Genomic DNA, 16,902 nt, shown 5'->3' with positions numbered 1-16,902 from the left:
ATGCAAGGAGAGCTTTTCAGCATTAGTCAATAAATAAGATACACCAATAGTCAGAGCTGTAAGCAATAAAAATGAAATCCCACTATAAAAACATGGCAAGGATGTCTACAGTAGTGCTAACTACAAAGTAACTAGACTAAGCTTGGCTTCTAAGATGTAGCCCAGCTTTCACGATGCATAAGCAAAGCTGAAAGATACGAGCTAAAATTTCAGATGCTACTATATATAAAATTCCAGAAGTTTTCTGGAAGTGACTCAGGCAACACACAAAGCAGATTTAGAAATACAAGCAGATACCAAAGTGACCTTACCATTAAACACTTTTCCAAAGTGGTGGGGTTTTTTTCTGAAACAACCTCTAAACCAGATACATTTATAAATTTAGAATTGCTTAAAAAGTACTTTTGACTGGTTTTAAGTAGCTCATCTAAACACTACAATTATATTAAAAACAATCACACAAATAGCAAGATGAATTTATGACAAAGGACATAGAGACTATTACCAAGCTTTGCTTGACACTACAACAGGAAATTTTTATAAGAATCCAATTATAGATGCTATGTTTTCAAAAGAAGTTCATGAGATCATTATTCTGTGATTGTTTGATACTGCTAGAGAAAACTGATCAAGTCTGGCAAGGTACTGGAAAATGATGTCTTCAGCATAAATCCTCAGAAGTTTATTAGTGTCAATGCCCTTTCAGAGATGCAACCAAGTGCAGAATTTGGCCTTTCCTATTTATGAATCTACATTTTTCATTATTGCTTACCTGTTCAATTATCCATACTGTTAGTTATTCCCTTCCCTTAGCAGTTGCTCTGCTCTCACAGAAATAGAAATTAGACAATTAACTGTCCAGAATCACTCTCTTTTATTGAATTATTAAGCATTTCAGAACTTGAAATTTACACTGTAATTTCCATAATCTCAGTTAGTTCCATCTCTCTCTGATTGAATTACATTATATTTTTTAATAATTAAACTGTCTTGTATACAGTTTTCTATATATTGACAGAAATGGAACAGAACAACCATCTCTAGCAGGGCCAGATCTCCAGGTTATTCTTCACCTCTCTACTGTCATTTTATAGTACTTCCCATGACATAATTAAAGACAAAAAGGCAAAGTCCAATCTGCAGGAGGAAGAACCCAACTGCCTGTGAAAAAAATGTCATTTTGCTATTTGCAGGCAGCCCAGACAAGCCAAAAGATTCTAATCACTACTTCAAAATTTTGTTGAAATTGACCTGTAACAATTTCTGTTACAGTAAAAATAGAACTAAAATGGAATTTAAAAAATATACTGATTCAATTCTTTGACTACTCTTCTTAGGCTGACAGGAAGTGAGGAACCTGACCATTACAAAAATAGTTTTTTCCACAAGTAGTTATGTGAAAAAGCCACAATATTAATGTATTTTCGGCATCTGAACACCATACATAGAAAAGGACTATATATGAAAGCTAAACTAAATATGTGTGCCCTCCCTCACATGAACAAGTATTAAGGTGGCTCTAAAGACTAATCTACATATTCTAGTTCTAATTCTCTCCAAAATTTTAGAACTTTAAACAAAAAGGATGAGAAAACTCAAAGCGAAGATCTCCTACTGCTTTTGAAAACTTTCCAATTAAAGCCAGGAAGATCTCCTCTAGGCTACACCAGGGATGACAGTTCTAGAAACATAATATGGGAGAAGAGAACATATTCTTAGTTCGTATCAAATATCTAACTCTCGGCAACCAAACTCCTATCTACTTCTTAAAGACCAACAGTAGATTGATGTACTTATGCTTTGGACCATTCGAAGTACCAGCTTGATAATTTGTTATTCAAAATCCATGAAATACTCTTTATTTATTTTGACATTCTCTTCCCTACACAAGGGTGCAATCAGGCATGCTCTGTTACTTTTTAGTATGTCCTGGAGTGCAGAAATTAAGCAGACTCTGTACCAAAACTATGGACTCTGTAAATTTACATGATTACCCTAGTTATATTAACAATAAAAACAGTAAGAGCCAACTTTCCTTGGCCAGAAATGAGTCAGCTGAGGAGAACTGGAAAATCCTGTGAATGAGACCTTACCCTATTCTGTTCCTTTGTAATACCAACTATTCCTGTTCCTGAAACCCCCCCAAATAAAGCTGTTCATCTTTTTTTTAATAGTTACCAACTTTGCAGAAGGACTGATGGATAAAGTCACAATTTCGTCTTCAGGATATGCATCATCAGTATGTTTACTGATAGAGAAAGCATTTGAGCAAGTATATTTCAAGTAATCATATAGTCAACACTTTGCTTCAGGAGGCAATAATGCAAGTGCCATTTTCAAAAATGTTGATCACATGCATTATTCTTTATTGGCAGCAATGCCTGAGAGGAGGCTAATATCAAGAAATCATACAATACCAATAGAATTATTCTGATATTAATGTTATGACAGCTGAGTTCACTGTTATGCTGGCAATAGCCTCATTGAATTCTGAATGTAGTACCACAACAGTGTTTAATATGTTGACCTGGGCCTCTACAGCTTCTTTTCAATCAGTTAAAGCATTCTGCAAAAGAAGCCAAGTAGGTTTCGTAGAGAAAGTGCAAGGAGTTCATATATTCAGTTTCAAGGGGAGTTATAAGACTTAGCCCTTAAAGACCTCATGGATTAACAGCTGTGATGAATAGAGATCCCGCACCTGCAACATAATAAAGCTGCACAGATTCCTAAATTATGCTTTTAAGATGAAATGGAAGAAATGACAAAGGCAGTATGGCGAAAGGTAAAAACTATGTTATGAGGTCATGCAGAGAGAATAACAATCCTTTCTCTTCTGTATCTGCTTAGAAAAATCAGAGTGCTTCTCTTCACTCCTCTTTCCAGAAGAAAACACAAAGAAATGTGGAACTTTCTATCATTTAAGACAACAACCATACACACTGATGTGTGAGCTTTGCTGCCAAGGGCAGAGCAGCTGTAGTCCACAGTGCCAGGATAATCTGTAGCATCAGTCTGGCAGGCCAACTAAGAGTAACAAACAGGAGGCCTGCCAAGGCCAGTTGTCAGGTAGAGCTGGTAGGACATGCCTTAGATTTCTCAACAGAGAGAAAAAACAGAACAAAATTAATCTTCTGACTCCCAGGAACAAGGAGCAAGATGGCCTGGAAGACTGAATTTGAAGTCTAAATCATCCTTCCTGTTCATATACTCTACGTGTGTTAAGACACTACATTAAACTCTCTCAAGTATACAAGGTGATGAACTTTTGCATTTGTGCTAAAATAATTCCCACTCACATTTTTTCTAAAGTTGACTTATCACATAAGAGTATCTTTTTGCATGAGGCAGAAGCTCAGGACTATGGTTTGTAGGGCTCCCCAAATTTTTTCACTTACCTGACATTTATCACAGCATGTTCAATATAACCAGGTCTGTCTTAGGCTACATATATGGAAAATACCCTTCAAATTCCATAACTCTGAACAAACATAAGCAACAAAAAAAAAAGGAGAAAAAAGGGAGGGGAAAAGGAGGAAGGGGAAAAGGAGGAAGGGGAAAAGGAGGAAGGGGAAAAGGAGGAAGGGGAAAAGGAGGAAGGGGAAAAGGAGGAAGGGGAAAAGGAGGAAGGGGAAAAGGAGGAAGGGGAAAAGGAGGAAGGGGAAAAGGAGGAAGGGGAAAAGGAGGAAGGGGAAAAGGAGGAGAGTACGAATTGTAAATGTTTAAGAAAATATGAGTCAGGTTTTGGGTTTTGCATTCTGAGGTGCAATTTGAAACCAATAGGTCATTCAAAAGATACTATTTTTGAAGTAAAAAACCAAACCAACAAAAATCTATAAAATGGGGACAAAATGGAAAATTGTAATACATGCTCAATTAAGCTTTTCTACCAAGGGTTGGGAGCAGGTGGGGAGGGGGTGTTTGTTGGGGATTTTTTACAGCATTTGTTAGAACAAGTTCTGAGTCATGACTTCTAAGAGTACAAGGGGTAAATCTGTTTCAAGTAATTGCTTCAGCGTTTTAAAACACTGGCTACACTGTACAAAAAAAAAACCCAACCAACTTTGTACTTTCTGCTTTGTTTTATTTCTATATGAGTACATGAATTTCTCAGACTATATATTCTCAGACGCAGATTTTGAAAATGTATTTAACAAGCACGTATTATTGATGACAGCTCAAATTAGGCTTCCATAGGACTGCAGGAGTACCAACACAAGATTCCTAGGAGTAAAGAAAAAAGGCAAACTAATGGAGAGTGCTCTCTTATGCTAACATACTTACAGTCCATAACGATATGTGCATTTCGCATTTTTAAAATGTCTGTTTATTTTGGTATATCTTTATCTATGCAAGCTTATAGCTAGAGGGTTTTTTATTTTTATTTTTTTAATGTTCACCTTTAGCTGTAGTGTCTTCTCTAAGTTTTCAATCTTCCTTTCAGCTATTTTAAGCTTCCTTAGCTCCTCTGACTCTCTAAAAGAGCTCTTTGGGGACAGAGACCTTGAACGTTTCACAGGTGGTTCCTGGAGAATAAAACAAGGACATGGTTGAACTAGTTGGAACACCAGATTATGAAAGACATGCAGAATTAAAGAAGAAGTAATTTTGAATACTAATAATGAATTATAAAAAAAAAAAAAATCTGCATGGAATACCAGAGAAATAACAAGCAGAATTACCACAGCGCTACCACTAAAGGTTTCTCTGTGACTCGTTAATGAGAATATTCATTTACATTTACATTGTTTCTTTCAGAATAATGATGTCCCATTAGGGAAGACTAAAGGGTTATAGACTCAGAAATGCAAGAAACCTCATTACAAAGGAGGGGATAGAGGCTGGTCTAATTGCTCTATAAGGGTCCAAGGTTACACTTGATAGGACAACCAGAAACAAGAGGGAAAGGATTTTTTTCCCTTTGAAATAGTTTAACACACTGTGAAGTTGAAGGAACAATATGCTTGAGGAATATAAATACAACAGACAGTAGATCTTATACCATAATGACCATATGGTCATTAACTATAATGTGACTAACTAGAGACAAGAATATGTGTTTATATTATGTACAGCTTCATATAGCAATCTGGAGAAAGAATATGAGAAAGTAACACTTAAACTGGGCAGCTTTCTTGTTCATTCTATGTCATATGTCCTTATGGCAAAGAAAGAAAGACCTCATCAAATTAGACTTTCTGATTTTCTGAATAACTTTGGTTAAGGACAGAGAAATACTAACACACACACACAATACCGATAAGGTAAAATGCTATTATGTAAATACATAAAGTCAAACAAAAACTTAAAATGAATTGTGATTATAGTTGTTGCATGATGCCATTTTCACTCTAAAATTACTGATTTACAACAAAAGGAATTCAGGATAAAGTCTTCTTGAATACTATATAATTCAACACTTTTACCATTCCATTAAATTAATTTAATATTAAAGAGAATCTTCATGAGCAACTGGCTTTTTTTTCTTTGACCATTACCTTCCAGTATTACATATTTACAAGACACTGTATACCACACTTTCACTTTAAATCATATGGATTTCCAAAAAGGAGAAAAAACATATCATGAAATATCAGAAAATAAAATATCACATATTTAAGAATTTAAATATTGCCAAGGTGTTTTTGTCATTTGGTTTTGGGTTTCTTCTGCTTCTGAAATGTGCCTGAATGAGATGGGGGGAAAAAAACCAAACCACCCAAACCAAAACTAACATCTGAAAAGAATTTTAGTACATTTAAAATCTGAATGGTAAATGGACATATTTTGTATATGCTGAAGTTGAATCCTGTCAGTTCCTTTATATAAGAGAAGAAACTAGAAGAAAGTTTTAATGAACATTTAAAACACTATTTCCAAATTTATGGTTTTATATTGTCAGTATAGCATTGTACTGACTAAGAGTAGATCTCTTTGAAATAGTAAGATTACTGATTAACTTTTTTTCCCAATAATTCTGGTAGAGATATCCAAAAGTTTACTTCAGTTAGTAGATGCTGATATTAATCAGTAAAGATTTTAACATTGCACAAAACGAAATTGATCCCTTTCAGGTGTCTGAAGCAGAACATCCCAAGACCAACATATCAAAAAAACTACTCATCTTCAAAGTCCCAGATTTCTTGAATAAAACCAAGATCTTAAATAAAACTCCTATCTTCCACATTTCCTAATTATTGCATACCCATACTAATTTTTCCTAAAAATCCAGAATGCATTATTTTTCAAGAAACGTTTCCTAGTTAAACTTTATGTTTCTATACAGAAGATTTGGAAAATATATGATTTCTCTGAAAAGGTCAAAGCGCTCCATTTGTTGCCAAAGAGAACGACAACAAAGGAAAACAAGTGGACCAACCACCACCAGACTGCTAAGAATAACTAGGTAGAAAGACTCTAAGAAGGAATGGAGAAAAGAGAAAAAAATACAGAAAAATGTAAAATTCATAGTCTTGCTCCTTTAATCAAAGGTGATCAGATACAAGCAGACAACAGTTTTTCTTTTTTTATATATATACACACACACACACACACACACACACAAACTTTACATATAGCTACCTGGGATTGCACTGTGAATCTTTTTCACAGGGCCAAGGTATGGAAAAAAATAGAGAAAAATTCTAACTACTCATGGACACAAAAATAATTCCCTGTGAGAACAGGTGGGATTGGTGATGTGCATTAAGAAACAGTATTTTGTTTTAATATGTTTTTACCTGTTTAGTGATCAGACTAGAGGTCTGTGGAGAGGAGCTGGGTCTGGGCTTTACAGCTGCACATAGGTAGTTCGAAGGCAATCTTTGCTAAGAAGGCAAACAGTTTAATTTTCCTACCAAGACAGAAGAGACTGTGTAGTAAAATACACTGTAATTTGATTGCCTGGGGCAGCTGCAAAACTCAATTTGGAAGATGGCATCTGTAATACCCTTCTCATAACTGCAAACTTTGCTGCTGCTGCTGCTTCCAGGTTTAAGCATTTAATTTTTAATTCAGTCCTCAAATTCTACAGTAAATTTAAACATACCTGTATTAAATATATACACAAATTGTAATGTTTTAAACATTTCCTAAATGTTTAGGAGTAAGAAAAAGTCCAGTTTTATAAGCAAAGAATGTTAATCCAAGTCAGTAAAGGGTAACAACAGAAGATTTTTCATCAAATGATCCTAAAGCATGTTTACAAAAGACTAAGCCAAATAGCAGAAAACCAGAAATAAACAGGTTTTGTAATATTAATAGGTATAAAACTTTGTGACAGAAAATTTAATGTAAAGAAAAAGTTGGTAAGTGGATGTGACACCCATTAACTGTTAACGGAGGTACAGGAAGCAGAAAAAGAAAAGATGCCTCTTTCTAAACAACCTTCTGTTACCGGTCTGCACCATGAAAGACACCATGGGATGAAACTGGAAATAGTCACATTCTTGAATTCAACAGGTTTTGTGTTGGATGAAGTCCCAAAACAAGTTCAAAAAAAAAAAAACAAAAACAAAAAAACAACCAAGGGAAGCTGGAACTCTTACTGAAATGTCTTAGAGAACTGTTCTGCACACACAGATCAATGTCTGCCAGCATACAGCACTGCAGACAGTGAGCAGAAATCTTAATGTTTTTTATCAGTTGAAGAAACAGAAACATTGTTGAAGCTGAACCAGAGGCTGACAAGATACAGGTGGGTTTTTTTGGAGAGGAGAAATGGCAAATTCTTGATTCACTATGTTTCAGCGGGAACTTTATCAGTTCTGCAAGTTAACTCATGCCTTTTAATATCTTGACATTATAGACTTAGAAGAATGCTATAGAATGTGTATCAATAAAAGGCAATTATAACTCCCATGCATCATACAATGGGAAAGCTTAGCTATAAGAAAAACAAGGGCAGTGTTACTGAATCGGCCAGCAGACATACAGATGGCAGTTCAATTAGGTAACAGAAATCATACACGGCTCACAAAGTTACACAGTTTAAGCTCCAAAAAGAGCTCTAGGAAGGTCAAGCAACTGACTCTTAAGTCGTCATACAAAACGGCACTCAGCTGTACCACTTTCCACAGAGACAGGACTACAAGGGTTACAGTTGCCTCTAAGTACAGACTTAACAGTATCAAGAAAAATGACACCACACATGCACATTTAACAAAGGTTTTAAGCACTGCATCATCTGTCTCGCAGAGTAAGTTGTCTCTATTACTCTGCATGGCTGTAGGCAAGGGATGTGAATTTCTGCAATTCACAAAACAACACTAGCCTATGGATGTATATATACCATTGCATTCTGCAGAACCAAACACAGGTGCAAGCATACAGTCATGTGGCCACGCACCCCAGTTTATCACACTAGTGGCAAGTTTCTGTTTTGTCCCAGGCCCCTCTTTTTAACACCTTTCCAATTATCTCTTCTTTCAAAAATCTTTGGCTTTTTAGAGCAGAAAGTAATCAAAGCAGTGTCATTCTGATCAGAAGTGATTCCATGCTTATTTGTGCTTTGTATCCTGAGAATGCACATAAGGGGGGATGAAGGGTTAACGCGACAGAGTCTTTGTAAAGCCAAAAGGATCACCATTGTAAAACAAGAACTGTATATCCAACATATTCTTCCTGTCAAATCATGCGCTAATAACTTCTGTCATGAATACTTTTGTCATAGAAGACTGAACAAGGTAATGGGAAGATATTTCACTGCAAGGGAAAATCAGTAAAGACAGCAGTAGTACCTTTTCTACTTTATATGTATATTTTGTGATCCTAGAGCCAGAATGTTTGTACAATTTTCCTTACTGTCTTGCCTAAATACAAAGGATTTGTAGCCTGTCAATTCAGTTCCCAAAAGTTTTAATAGAGACCGCGTGCAGATATGAAAAAGTGCACATATCAAACAACCCTGAGTATTGAAAGAGCATGACTAGGATCTACATTATCAAAACAGGAAAAGATTCTCTACAATAGGATTTAAAAGTTTGTATTTAGTTTTACTTAATGGAGGTAATTGCTTTACTCCTGACACAGCGATCAGTTCATACCAAACACAGTACTCTCATTTACATTATACTGAAGAAACAAGAAATGACATTGTGGTAGGTTAACCTTGGCAAAGGGTCAAACACCCACCCAACTGCTCACTCACTCTCCTTCCTCACCAGGACAGGGGGAGAAAATAGGATGGAAAAGATTGTGGGTTGAGACAAAGAAATGGAGATTGCTTACCATTCACCGTCATGGGCAGACTCGACTTGGGGAAAATTAATTTAAGTTTTTGCCACTTAAAATAGATTTGGGTAGTGAGAAATGAAGAAAATATCAAAACAACACCTTCTCCCCCACCCTGCTTCCCAGGCTCAACTTCAGTCCTTCATTCCTGACTCCTCTACCTCCTGCTGAGCAGTGTGGGGGGGATGGGGAATGAGAGGCGAGTTACAGTCAGTCCATAACAGCTCCTCTTGTCCACTCTTTCCTCCTCACACTGTTCCCCTGCTCCAGCGTGGGGCCTCTCCACAGGCTGGAGTCCTTCAGGGTAAACCGGCTCCAGAGTGGGTCCTCCATGGGCCGCAGTTCCTGCCAGAAGAACCTGTTCCCAGTGTGGACTCCTCTCCACACGCTGTGGTTTCTGTGAGGGAATATCCATCTGCTTTGGTGTGTGCTCCTCCACAAGCTGTAGTGTGGACATTGCTCCATGGTGGCCCTCTCCATGGGCTGCAGGGAAATACCTGCTCCAGCACCTGGAGCACCTTCTCCCTCTCCTCCTTCTCTGACCTTGGTGTTTGCAGGGCTGTTTTGCACCTTCTATTCTTCACTCTATGCTGCCTGTGCAGCATTTTGTCCTTTCTTAAACACATTTTCACAGAGGCGCCACCACATGCCCCTAAACAAATGTTCTAAAATATGTCTTTTCCCAAAAATAGCATACAGTGCAGGATATTGAGAAAGAATAAGTCATACAGTTTTCAAAGGAAATATTATGAGATACCAAATGTGGGAAAACCAGATTTCTAAGAAAGCAGAACATGATGGTCCACCCTTGTAGACTATTTATACCACACAGAAGCATGTTCCTATTTGTTTCCTTGCTACAGAAATCTCTTCCAAGTTTCTCATATTCTAGACAATCACAATAAAAAAAATTTTTTTAGATGAGGAAGAGGCTGAACACACTGAAAAACATTATGACTGGCTAATTTAATAAATCAATTTAAGCTGCAGAATTATTTACATATCTATTTCATTAGCATACTTTATAGCTGTTACTGTTACCTGGTGCCTAATTTAACAGCAAGTCATCATGAAAGAGGCAGTCCAGCATTAAACACAGAAAAAAAAAGTCGTAAGTATAAACTTCAAAAGGACATTGTTGTCATTCTTCGTAGAAAAAATACTACATCATACTTTAAAAATCAAGAATTTGGAAAAAAACAATCTTTTTGATTTATAAAATCATAATAATAACCATTTATTTTTCTCTCATTTTCCTTCCAGGGAAAGATGGTCATTCTGATAAACATCACAAAATACCTGATAAATATTCATTTTAACAAACTTATAAAGAGTTTATCCTTCAAATATTTCATTTAATTAAGAGTCCCTTATTCAGTATTTAATAAGGTAAAACCTTCTATTCCCAACAGCTATTTTAACAAATCTTTGGCATATAACACAATAACATTCAAACAAGCTTCCAGAATTATAAGCAGCATCAACAGATATTAAAATTATTACCTGGACCCTTGAGCAAAAATGTTTGTCTTTACCAGCCTGACTTAGACACAAATACACAAGACAATAAAACTATCCTACCTCATGCTTTCTTCCAGTCCTTATATTGTTGCTTTCCAGAGTATCTGTAGTGTAAAAATTATGCTCTGCTAGGTTAAGACTTGCTTTTTTCAATTTTTTCTGTAAAAGCTCAATTTCAGATTTTTGCATTGTAATAATGCACTCTAGCTCACTTAAAGGCGGCTGTTGAAATACCTAGAAAATTATAGCACAGGTATATTACATTAGTAAAAGTAAATCAGAAGCATAACAAACCATTTAGATAAAACTGCCCAGAGAAACACAACATCACTGATATTACTGGAACATGTGAGTGCTGTAAATAATTCTGCTTTTGTAAATGACTCATGAATCCATAATCAAAACCAGACCCCAAAGTGTTAACTAAACTTTTTCACACCACCACCACATTTTCCAAATCCAAATTTATAGTCTTAACAATGGTTGTTTTATACAGATGTTTCTTGTGCAGCAACTTATTCTACTATGGTATTTTGTATCTCACACACTGTCAAAATTTCTTGACAAAATATTTTACCTCCTAGACTAGTGAAATTTCAAGTTGGTAAGTATCACTGGCCTATCAAACATGGGGAAAAAAAACTTAACTGCATATTCTGTCAATAAAGATATTCTTAGTTAAAAATTGCCTCAGAAAAGTACCTCTTCAATGTAAATCTACAGTATGTATCCACAACGTCCATAAACTCAGACAGCACAAATGTTGTGGTCAAGCTGAAGACTTACAGAAAAAAATATACGGTAATTCTAGGTCACAGTGTTACTCATGGCAGCTATGTCATTTCACGAAGCCATTGAATTCCAGGACCCTTCCCAGCTATCAATCCATTCACAGCAATTCCTTGGCACAATGCAACACTGCTGCGCGCTGCTCACCTTGGCCCTGTTCCAAAACTTGTTCAGACCAAAACACATTTTCAGTGGTACCAGCTCTCTTTAAGTCATATCCCCAATGTCCAATAGTGAACTCTTGTGTACACATGACCAAGAGCAGTTAAGTTACCATGGCTTGATAAATTACTCCTTGTCAGTTGAGTTTTCATTAACCGCCTGTGATCACACCCCACTGCGCTACAACCACAAGGCAATACATTGTTAGCTTAACATAAGCAACAGCAATACGCCTGTTGTGGCAGTCTATGGCAATCACAAAGTGAAATGCTTTAGCTCAAACCTCCTCCACAGTGCTTTAAGGCTGGGGACAGACATTCACCTTGCAACAGCTGTGCCAGACAAAGATAATATAATTCCCAGATGGTCAACGCATCCAGGCAGCTGCAGGTTAGCACCCCAACACTATTGCTGAAAGAAGGGATGGTGCAAACCCCCTCCCTAATTGATTGCATAAATAAAGGGCAGGTTAATTTAAAAAGTCAATGCAAGTGGCTTGGGCTGACCCGGCTGACCTTGTATTGCACTGATTAGAGCAAACTCATGAAACCCCTATTGCCAGCGGTGTGCTCTGACAGCAATGACAAGCAGCTAGGAAACAGTAAAGTCTTCAATCAGCAAAGCTTGATCCAGAAGACAACTTTCTCAAGACTGACTAAAAGTTTTATTTTACACATACTTTCCCTATTTAGCAAATTTCTGACAGCCTGACTTGCTCGCAACTGTTTGAGCATATTCTTAAGACAAACATTCATTTCAACAGAGAAGAAAGAATTTGGTACAATTATCACTTGTTCCTACTATCTCAATTAGTGGTATGCCCCAAGTAAAACAGATCAGGTATACTGACATCAGAAAAGGCAGTGTAAAAAAGGTTAAGCAAACCAAAAAATCTCCAAATTCATGCCAGTCAAGAAATGGGATGGTCCAAAGTTGATTAAAATCAAGCAAGCAAACACCCTAGTAAGCTTAGTATTTGTCAGAAAGAGATTAATGGGCATAGCCATTTTATTTCTTTATTTCTATGCATAATATGAAGCTTTTTATAAAGTGTACTATAAACTCACACTTTCTACAAATAAATCCCAAATTAGAAATACCAAGCATTTATTTCAGAAAAAGCACAACTCGGCATACAGCAAACAAGCACAGGAAAGTTGTCAGAGAGTAAAACTTGCCCATGCTTTTGCTGACTATTTCTTAAACAATTTCTGTTGCTCATTTTGCATAATTTAGGCCATATGTAGTTGCAAACAGATGTCATTTCTACCTATGATGAGCAAAAGGCCAGTTTATAACTAAAAGAAAACTCTAAACTGAGGAAAAAAAAGGAAAATAGAAAAATGAAGAGACAAGCCATGCATTGAAAAGAACATTTAAAAGAAAACTGGGCTTTTTGTTCATTTGACCAAAACCTTAGCACTATATAAAAAGGAAAAAAAAACCAAACAAAACCTAGAAGTCAGAAACAGTGCCAGTACATAAGGGAAATGTAGTTATATTTAAGTTATATAATTTTTTTTTTACTTGAACTTTATACTTTATTATTAAGAAAGATAAATACATCTACCAACTTGTCCCATTTTACTGATTTCTCAGCTGCATGTAAAAGACTTCTACATGTAACATAAGTTGTACAATTACATTAATAACTAAAAGAAGAATCAACAGCTTCAATCTGTTAAAATCACTTTAATTCATATTACCGTTACTTTAAAAAGTCTACAATTGTTAAATGTTCATGACTTTTAAACCATGAGAATTACACAAATATAGCTAACAATTAACTTCTTACTGTATCTCTACTTTTTAACTTCTTCTTTCAAAAGTGAAATGCAGAGTGTTTTGAAATGTAAATCCATTTAAGAGTCACAGAATATATCAAATCCTTGCTCCTCTATGTCAATGAAGTTCTGCTACTGACTTTAATAGGACCAATATATGAACAGTGTTCTTCATTTGTTTTGGGTTTTTTTCCTTACTCTTTTCTTCTCCCAAAATAGATCTCTAGAAATTACCATGCAGTGATACTTATTTCAAATTAAAATACTGTAAAGGCACAGTTTCTAATAAAACTCTTACAACAGTCTCTGTGCACATGCATACACACACATTTTTCTTGGAAAACTAAACCAAACAAAACCAGTCTTTGATCTTAACTTATACCTGCAAAATGCCTATGTTTTTACCCTTAAAATATTCAGCAGATCACTGTTACCAATACAGAACTTGTCATATAATTTGGGTCTACGATATCCTCAAAACCTGCTCAATTTTTTAAGTATGCATGTGAAGTTTCTTCAGTTTCAGGAATTCTAAGAACCCAGATGTAACCTAAAGAGATCCATTTCAAAATTGAGGTTTTGCTTATCAATCGGCTCCAGTTTAAGAAGAGCTGGGTATCATTTTCTCTTAAATTTAACATATCCTTCACTATTTGATAAATATTCTTCTACATTTCCTAGCCTAGAAGACTTTGTTTACTCAAATATCAAGAGAATTTTTAAACCTGAATTTTTCAGGCATGAAAAGAGATCTTCCAAAGACAGAAAGCTGGATGAAATTTCTCTCTCTGGTCTTTTGTTTCACATTCATGTCTATTTAGCTTCATATTACTACACTTTTATGTTCCAGGTATCCTTGGTTAAGAGCAAAAAAATCACCAAAACCAAATTATTTAGTGAAAAGATTTGTCTATTATGAGAACCTCAATTCATTCTGTATAAAACATGACTCTACGAACAACCCAGAGTTCCAAGATTTATGCATGAAGAAAGAACTGCAATTTCATCAGATCCTTGGAAAGAAATGTGATCTTTTATTGGCTTTTCACTTTCTAGCTTTTTATCTGAACTCTTATTTGTAACCTAAGAACTAAGGGAACTATTACAATTAGTAAGACCAAAATGGCAAATAATTTGGACTATAACGGAGCTCTGATTTAAAAATCCTAACATTATTGGAAAAAAAGCACAATATTGTGTTTCAAGACTGCAAAAAACATTCAACATCCAAGCTCTGTATGAAGATTGTAGTCCAGTTTCACAGTAAAGATCAGAAATCTGCAATCCAGGAAAATAAAAACAAGTTACATGCTAAGAGGCAGCACCAGGTTCTTCCACAGCTTCTGTCTCAGAATTCTCATTGTAGATCTTTGATCTTACAAACTGAAATAGTAACTCACCTGAACAAAGAGTTCCATGAAGGTTTACTTCCTAAAGTCTACTCTGAATCCTATATCTAAAACAAAAATTCCCATGAGACGATCATTTCAGTGTACACATAATGTTGACCGTCTTCACAGTCTATCCATCTACATGTTGAGTGCAGCAAATGAAGGCTTTCTCTCAGGTTTAAGCATCTTAGATTAGATTCTACTTGCATTACAAAGTCTAGCTTAACAGAATCATGGTTTCTTCCTTCACTTAGCAAAATCAGTTTATAGCATATGCTATTTTATCACAACAGATACATATTTTTGTCATACTGAAACTCAATTTAACATGCAAAACATATATTCCAAATAAATGTCACAGGCTTATTAATGTTTTAAACAACAAACACAATCAAGAAAGTGTTTATTTCTACCAAGCAGATCTCTCACTCCTCTTACGCTTACATGTCTTTTCAAAGAAAGACACAGCTGATGTTTTCTGGACGCATTAATCAATATGAAGCATAAGCACCCATCTTTGCCACAAAGCTGTACCACTAGGGGAGCTATCCACACTGTACTTAGGGAAGGGAATCCAATGCCACCTTTTCAGTGCCACTGTTGTCAGAGATCACAAACAGTACCAAACAACATGGAGAAAATACAGCTATGCTCCACCATACTTCTATTCTGCATGACTTTCCTGAACCGGCAAAAGAGAGCAGGTGTCAAGGGAACGGATACCTAAGAGCTTCAGAACTAATAACACAGCCTTATGTGTACTCCTGCTCCCCCTCAACTTCCTCAGCACAAAGCTGTGCTACCACGAACTGCACAGGACCAAAACCACCAGCTAGGTGGAGACAGAAAAAGCCTGCAGAGTCTTTCTGTAAGCAGATGAAAGCTTACTCTGCTTCAACCACAAACTGGCCAATAGGCACACAGTGCCTCAGTAAAAGCTAAAATATCTTTTCTCTCAGCCACACAACAGAATTTACACACATAGCTCAGACTAGAGGAAGCGTGCACACCTTTACCAGAATATCTGAGCTAGGAAACAGCATTTTTGACCTACGGCAACCAACTGGCCCATGACCCATACCCCGAAGTTTTCTTTCAGTCAAACTCCATGAATACAGTGCCATATGCCACAAAAAGCCATGATGCAGGAAACGTCCAGAAGCAGTTTATAAATGAGAAATAAGAATCACTTCCCAGGTTTCCTCTTATTCTGTTACTGAGTCAGCTAGCTGGGCAGCTAAGTCAGAGGCAATGCTCACCTCAGCATCCTTTGCAAATTCCTTTTTAAAGCTTGGAAATCCAATTGCCACAGCCTCATCTCTATTTACTGCACATACTTCCAGTATGGGCACCAGTAACGAACTGTTGAAGAGCAACTTACCCAGCCTGGACCTTGATCTCATGTGTCCCCATGAGTTCCCAAAAGCGGCTAAAAGTCAGTGAAAGGGTTTCCACCATCCATCCACCCTCATAACATTTATGTTTGGCATCTTCCAAGATCCACATGATTTGTATCATATGAAAAAGAGCACTCTGATCATTTAATAGAAAAGAACAGGGAGGGGAAAAAAGGATGCAATCCCTTTCTGAAGACCATGTGGCCACCACATCAGAAAGATTCCCCAAACCAGGTATGAAGGTGCACAAGTCCGTGGGACCCAATGAGATCCATCCACGGGTCCTGAAGGAATGGGCGGATGAAGTTGCTAAGCCACTATCCATCGTATTTGAGAAGTCGTGGCACTCCCATGAAGTTCCCACTGACTGGAAAAGGGGAAACATAACCCTCATTTTTAAAAAGGGAAAAAAGGAAGACCCGGGGAACTACAGGCCAGTCCATCTCACCTCTGTGCCTGGGAAGATCATGGAACAGATCCTCCTGGAAGCTATGCTAAGGCACATGGAGGACAGGCAGGTGATTCGAGATAGCCAGCATGGCTTCACCAAGGGCAAGTCCTGCCTGACTAACCTAGTGGCCTTCTATGATGGAGTGACTACATCAGTGGACACGGGAAGGGCTACAGATG

The 16,902-nt window shown here is 36.7% G+C and overlaps 1 protein-coding gene across 1 annotated transcript in view; it reads right to left on the bottom strand.

The window, feature by feature from the left end:
* CNTLN (centlein) overlaps window positions 1-16,902 on the bottom strand; it is a 217,583-nt gene that overhangs the window by 103,922 nt on the left and 96,759 nt on the right. The window contains exons 9-10 of the mRNA XM_019470756.1: window positions 10,810-10,983; window positions 4,463-4,523 (exon numbers count right to left, since the gene is read on the bottom strand). Coding sequence (XP_019326301.1) covers window positions 4,463-4,523; window positions 10,810-10,983 — 235 coding nt within the window. The remainder of the gene's footprint in view (window positions 1-4,462; window positions 4,524-10,809; window positions 10,984-16,902) is intronic.

The sequence above is a fragment of the Aptenodytes forsteri genome, unplaced genomic scaffold (assembly GCF_000699145.1).
Source record: "Aptenodytes forsteri isolate BGI_AS27 unplaced genomic scaffold, ASM69914v1 Scaffold46, whole genome shotgun sequence".
Taxonomy (NCBI): domain Eukaryota; kingdom Metazoa; phylum Chordata; class Aves; order Sphenisciformes; family Spheniscidae; genus Aptenodytes; species Aptenodytes forsteri.
Note: the sequence above shows the minus strand (reverse complement) of the source record. Positions and strands in the feature narration are given on the sequence as shown.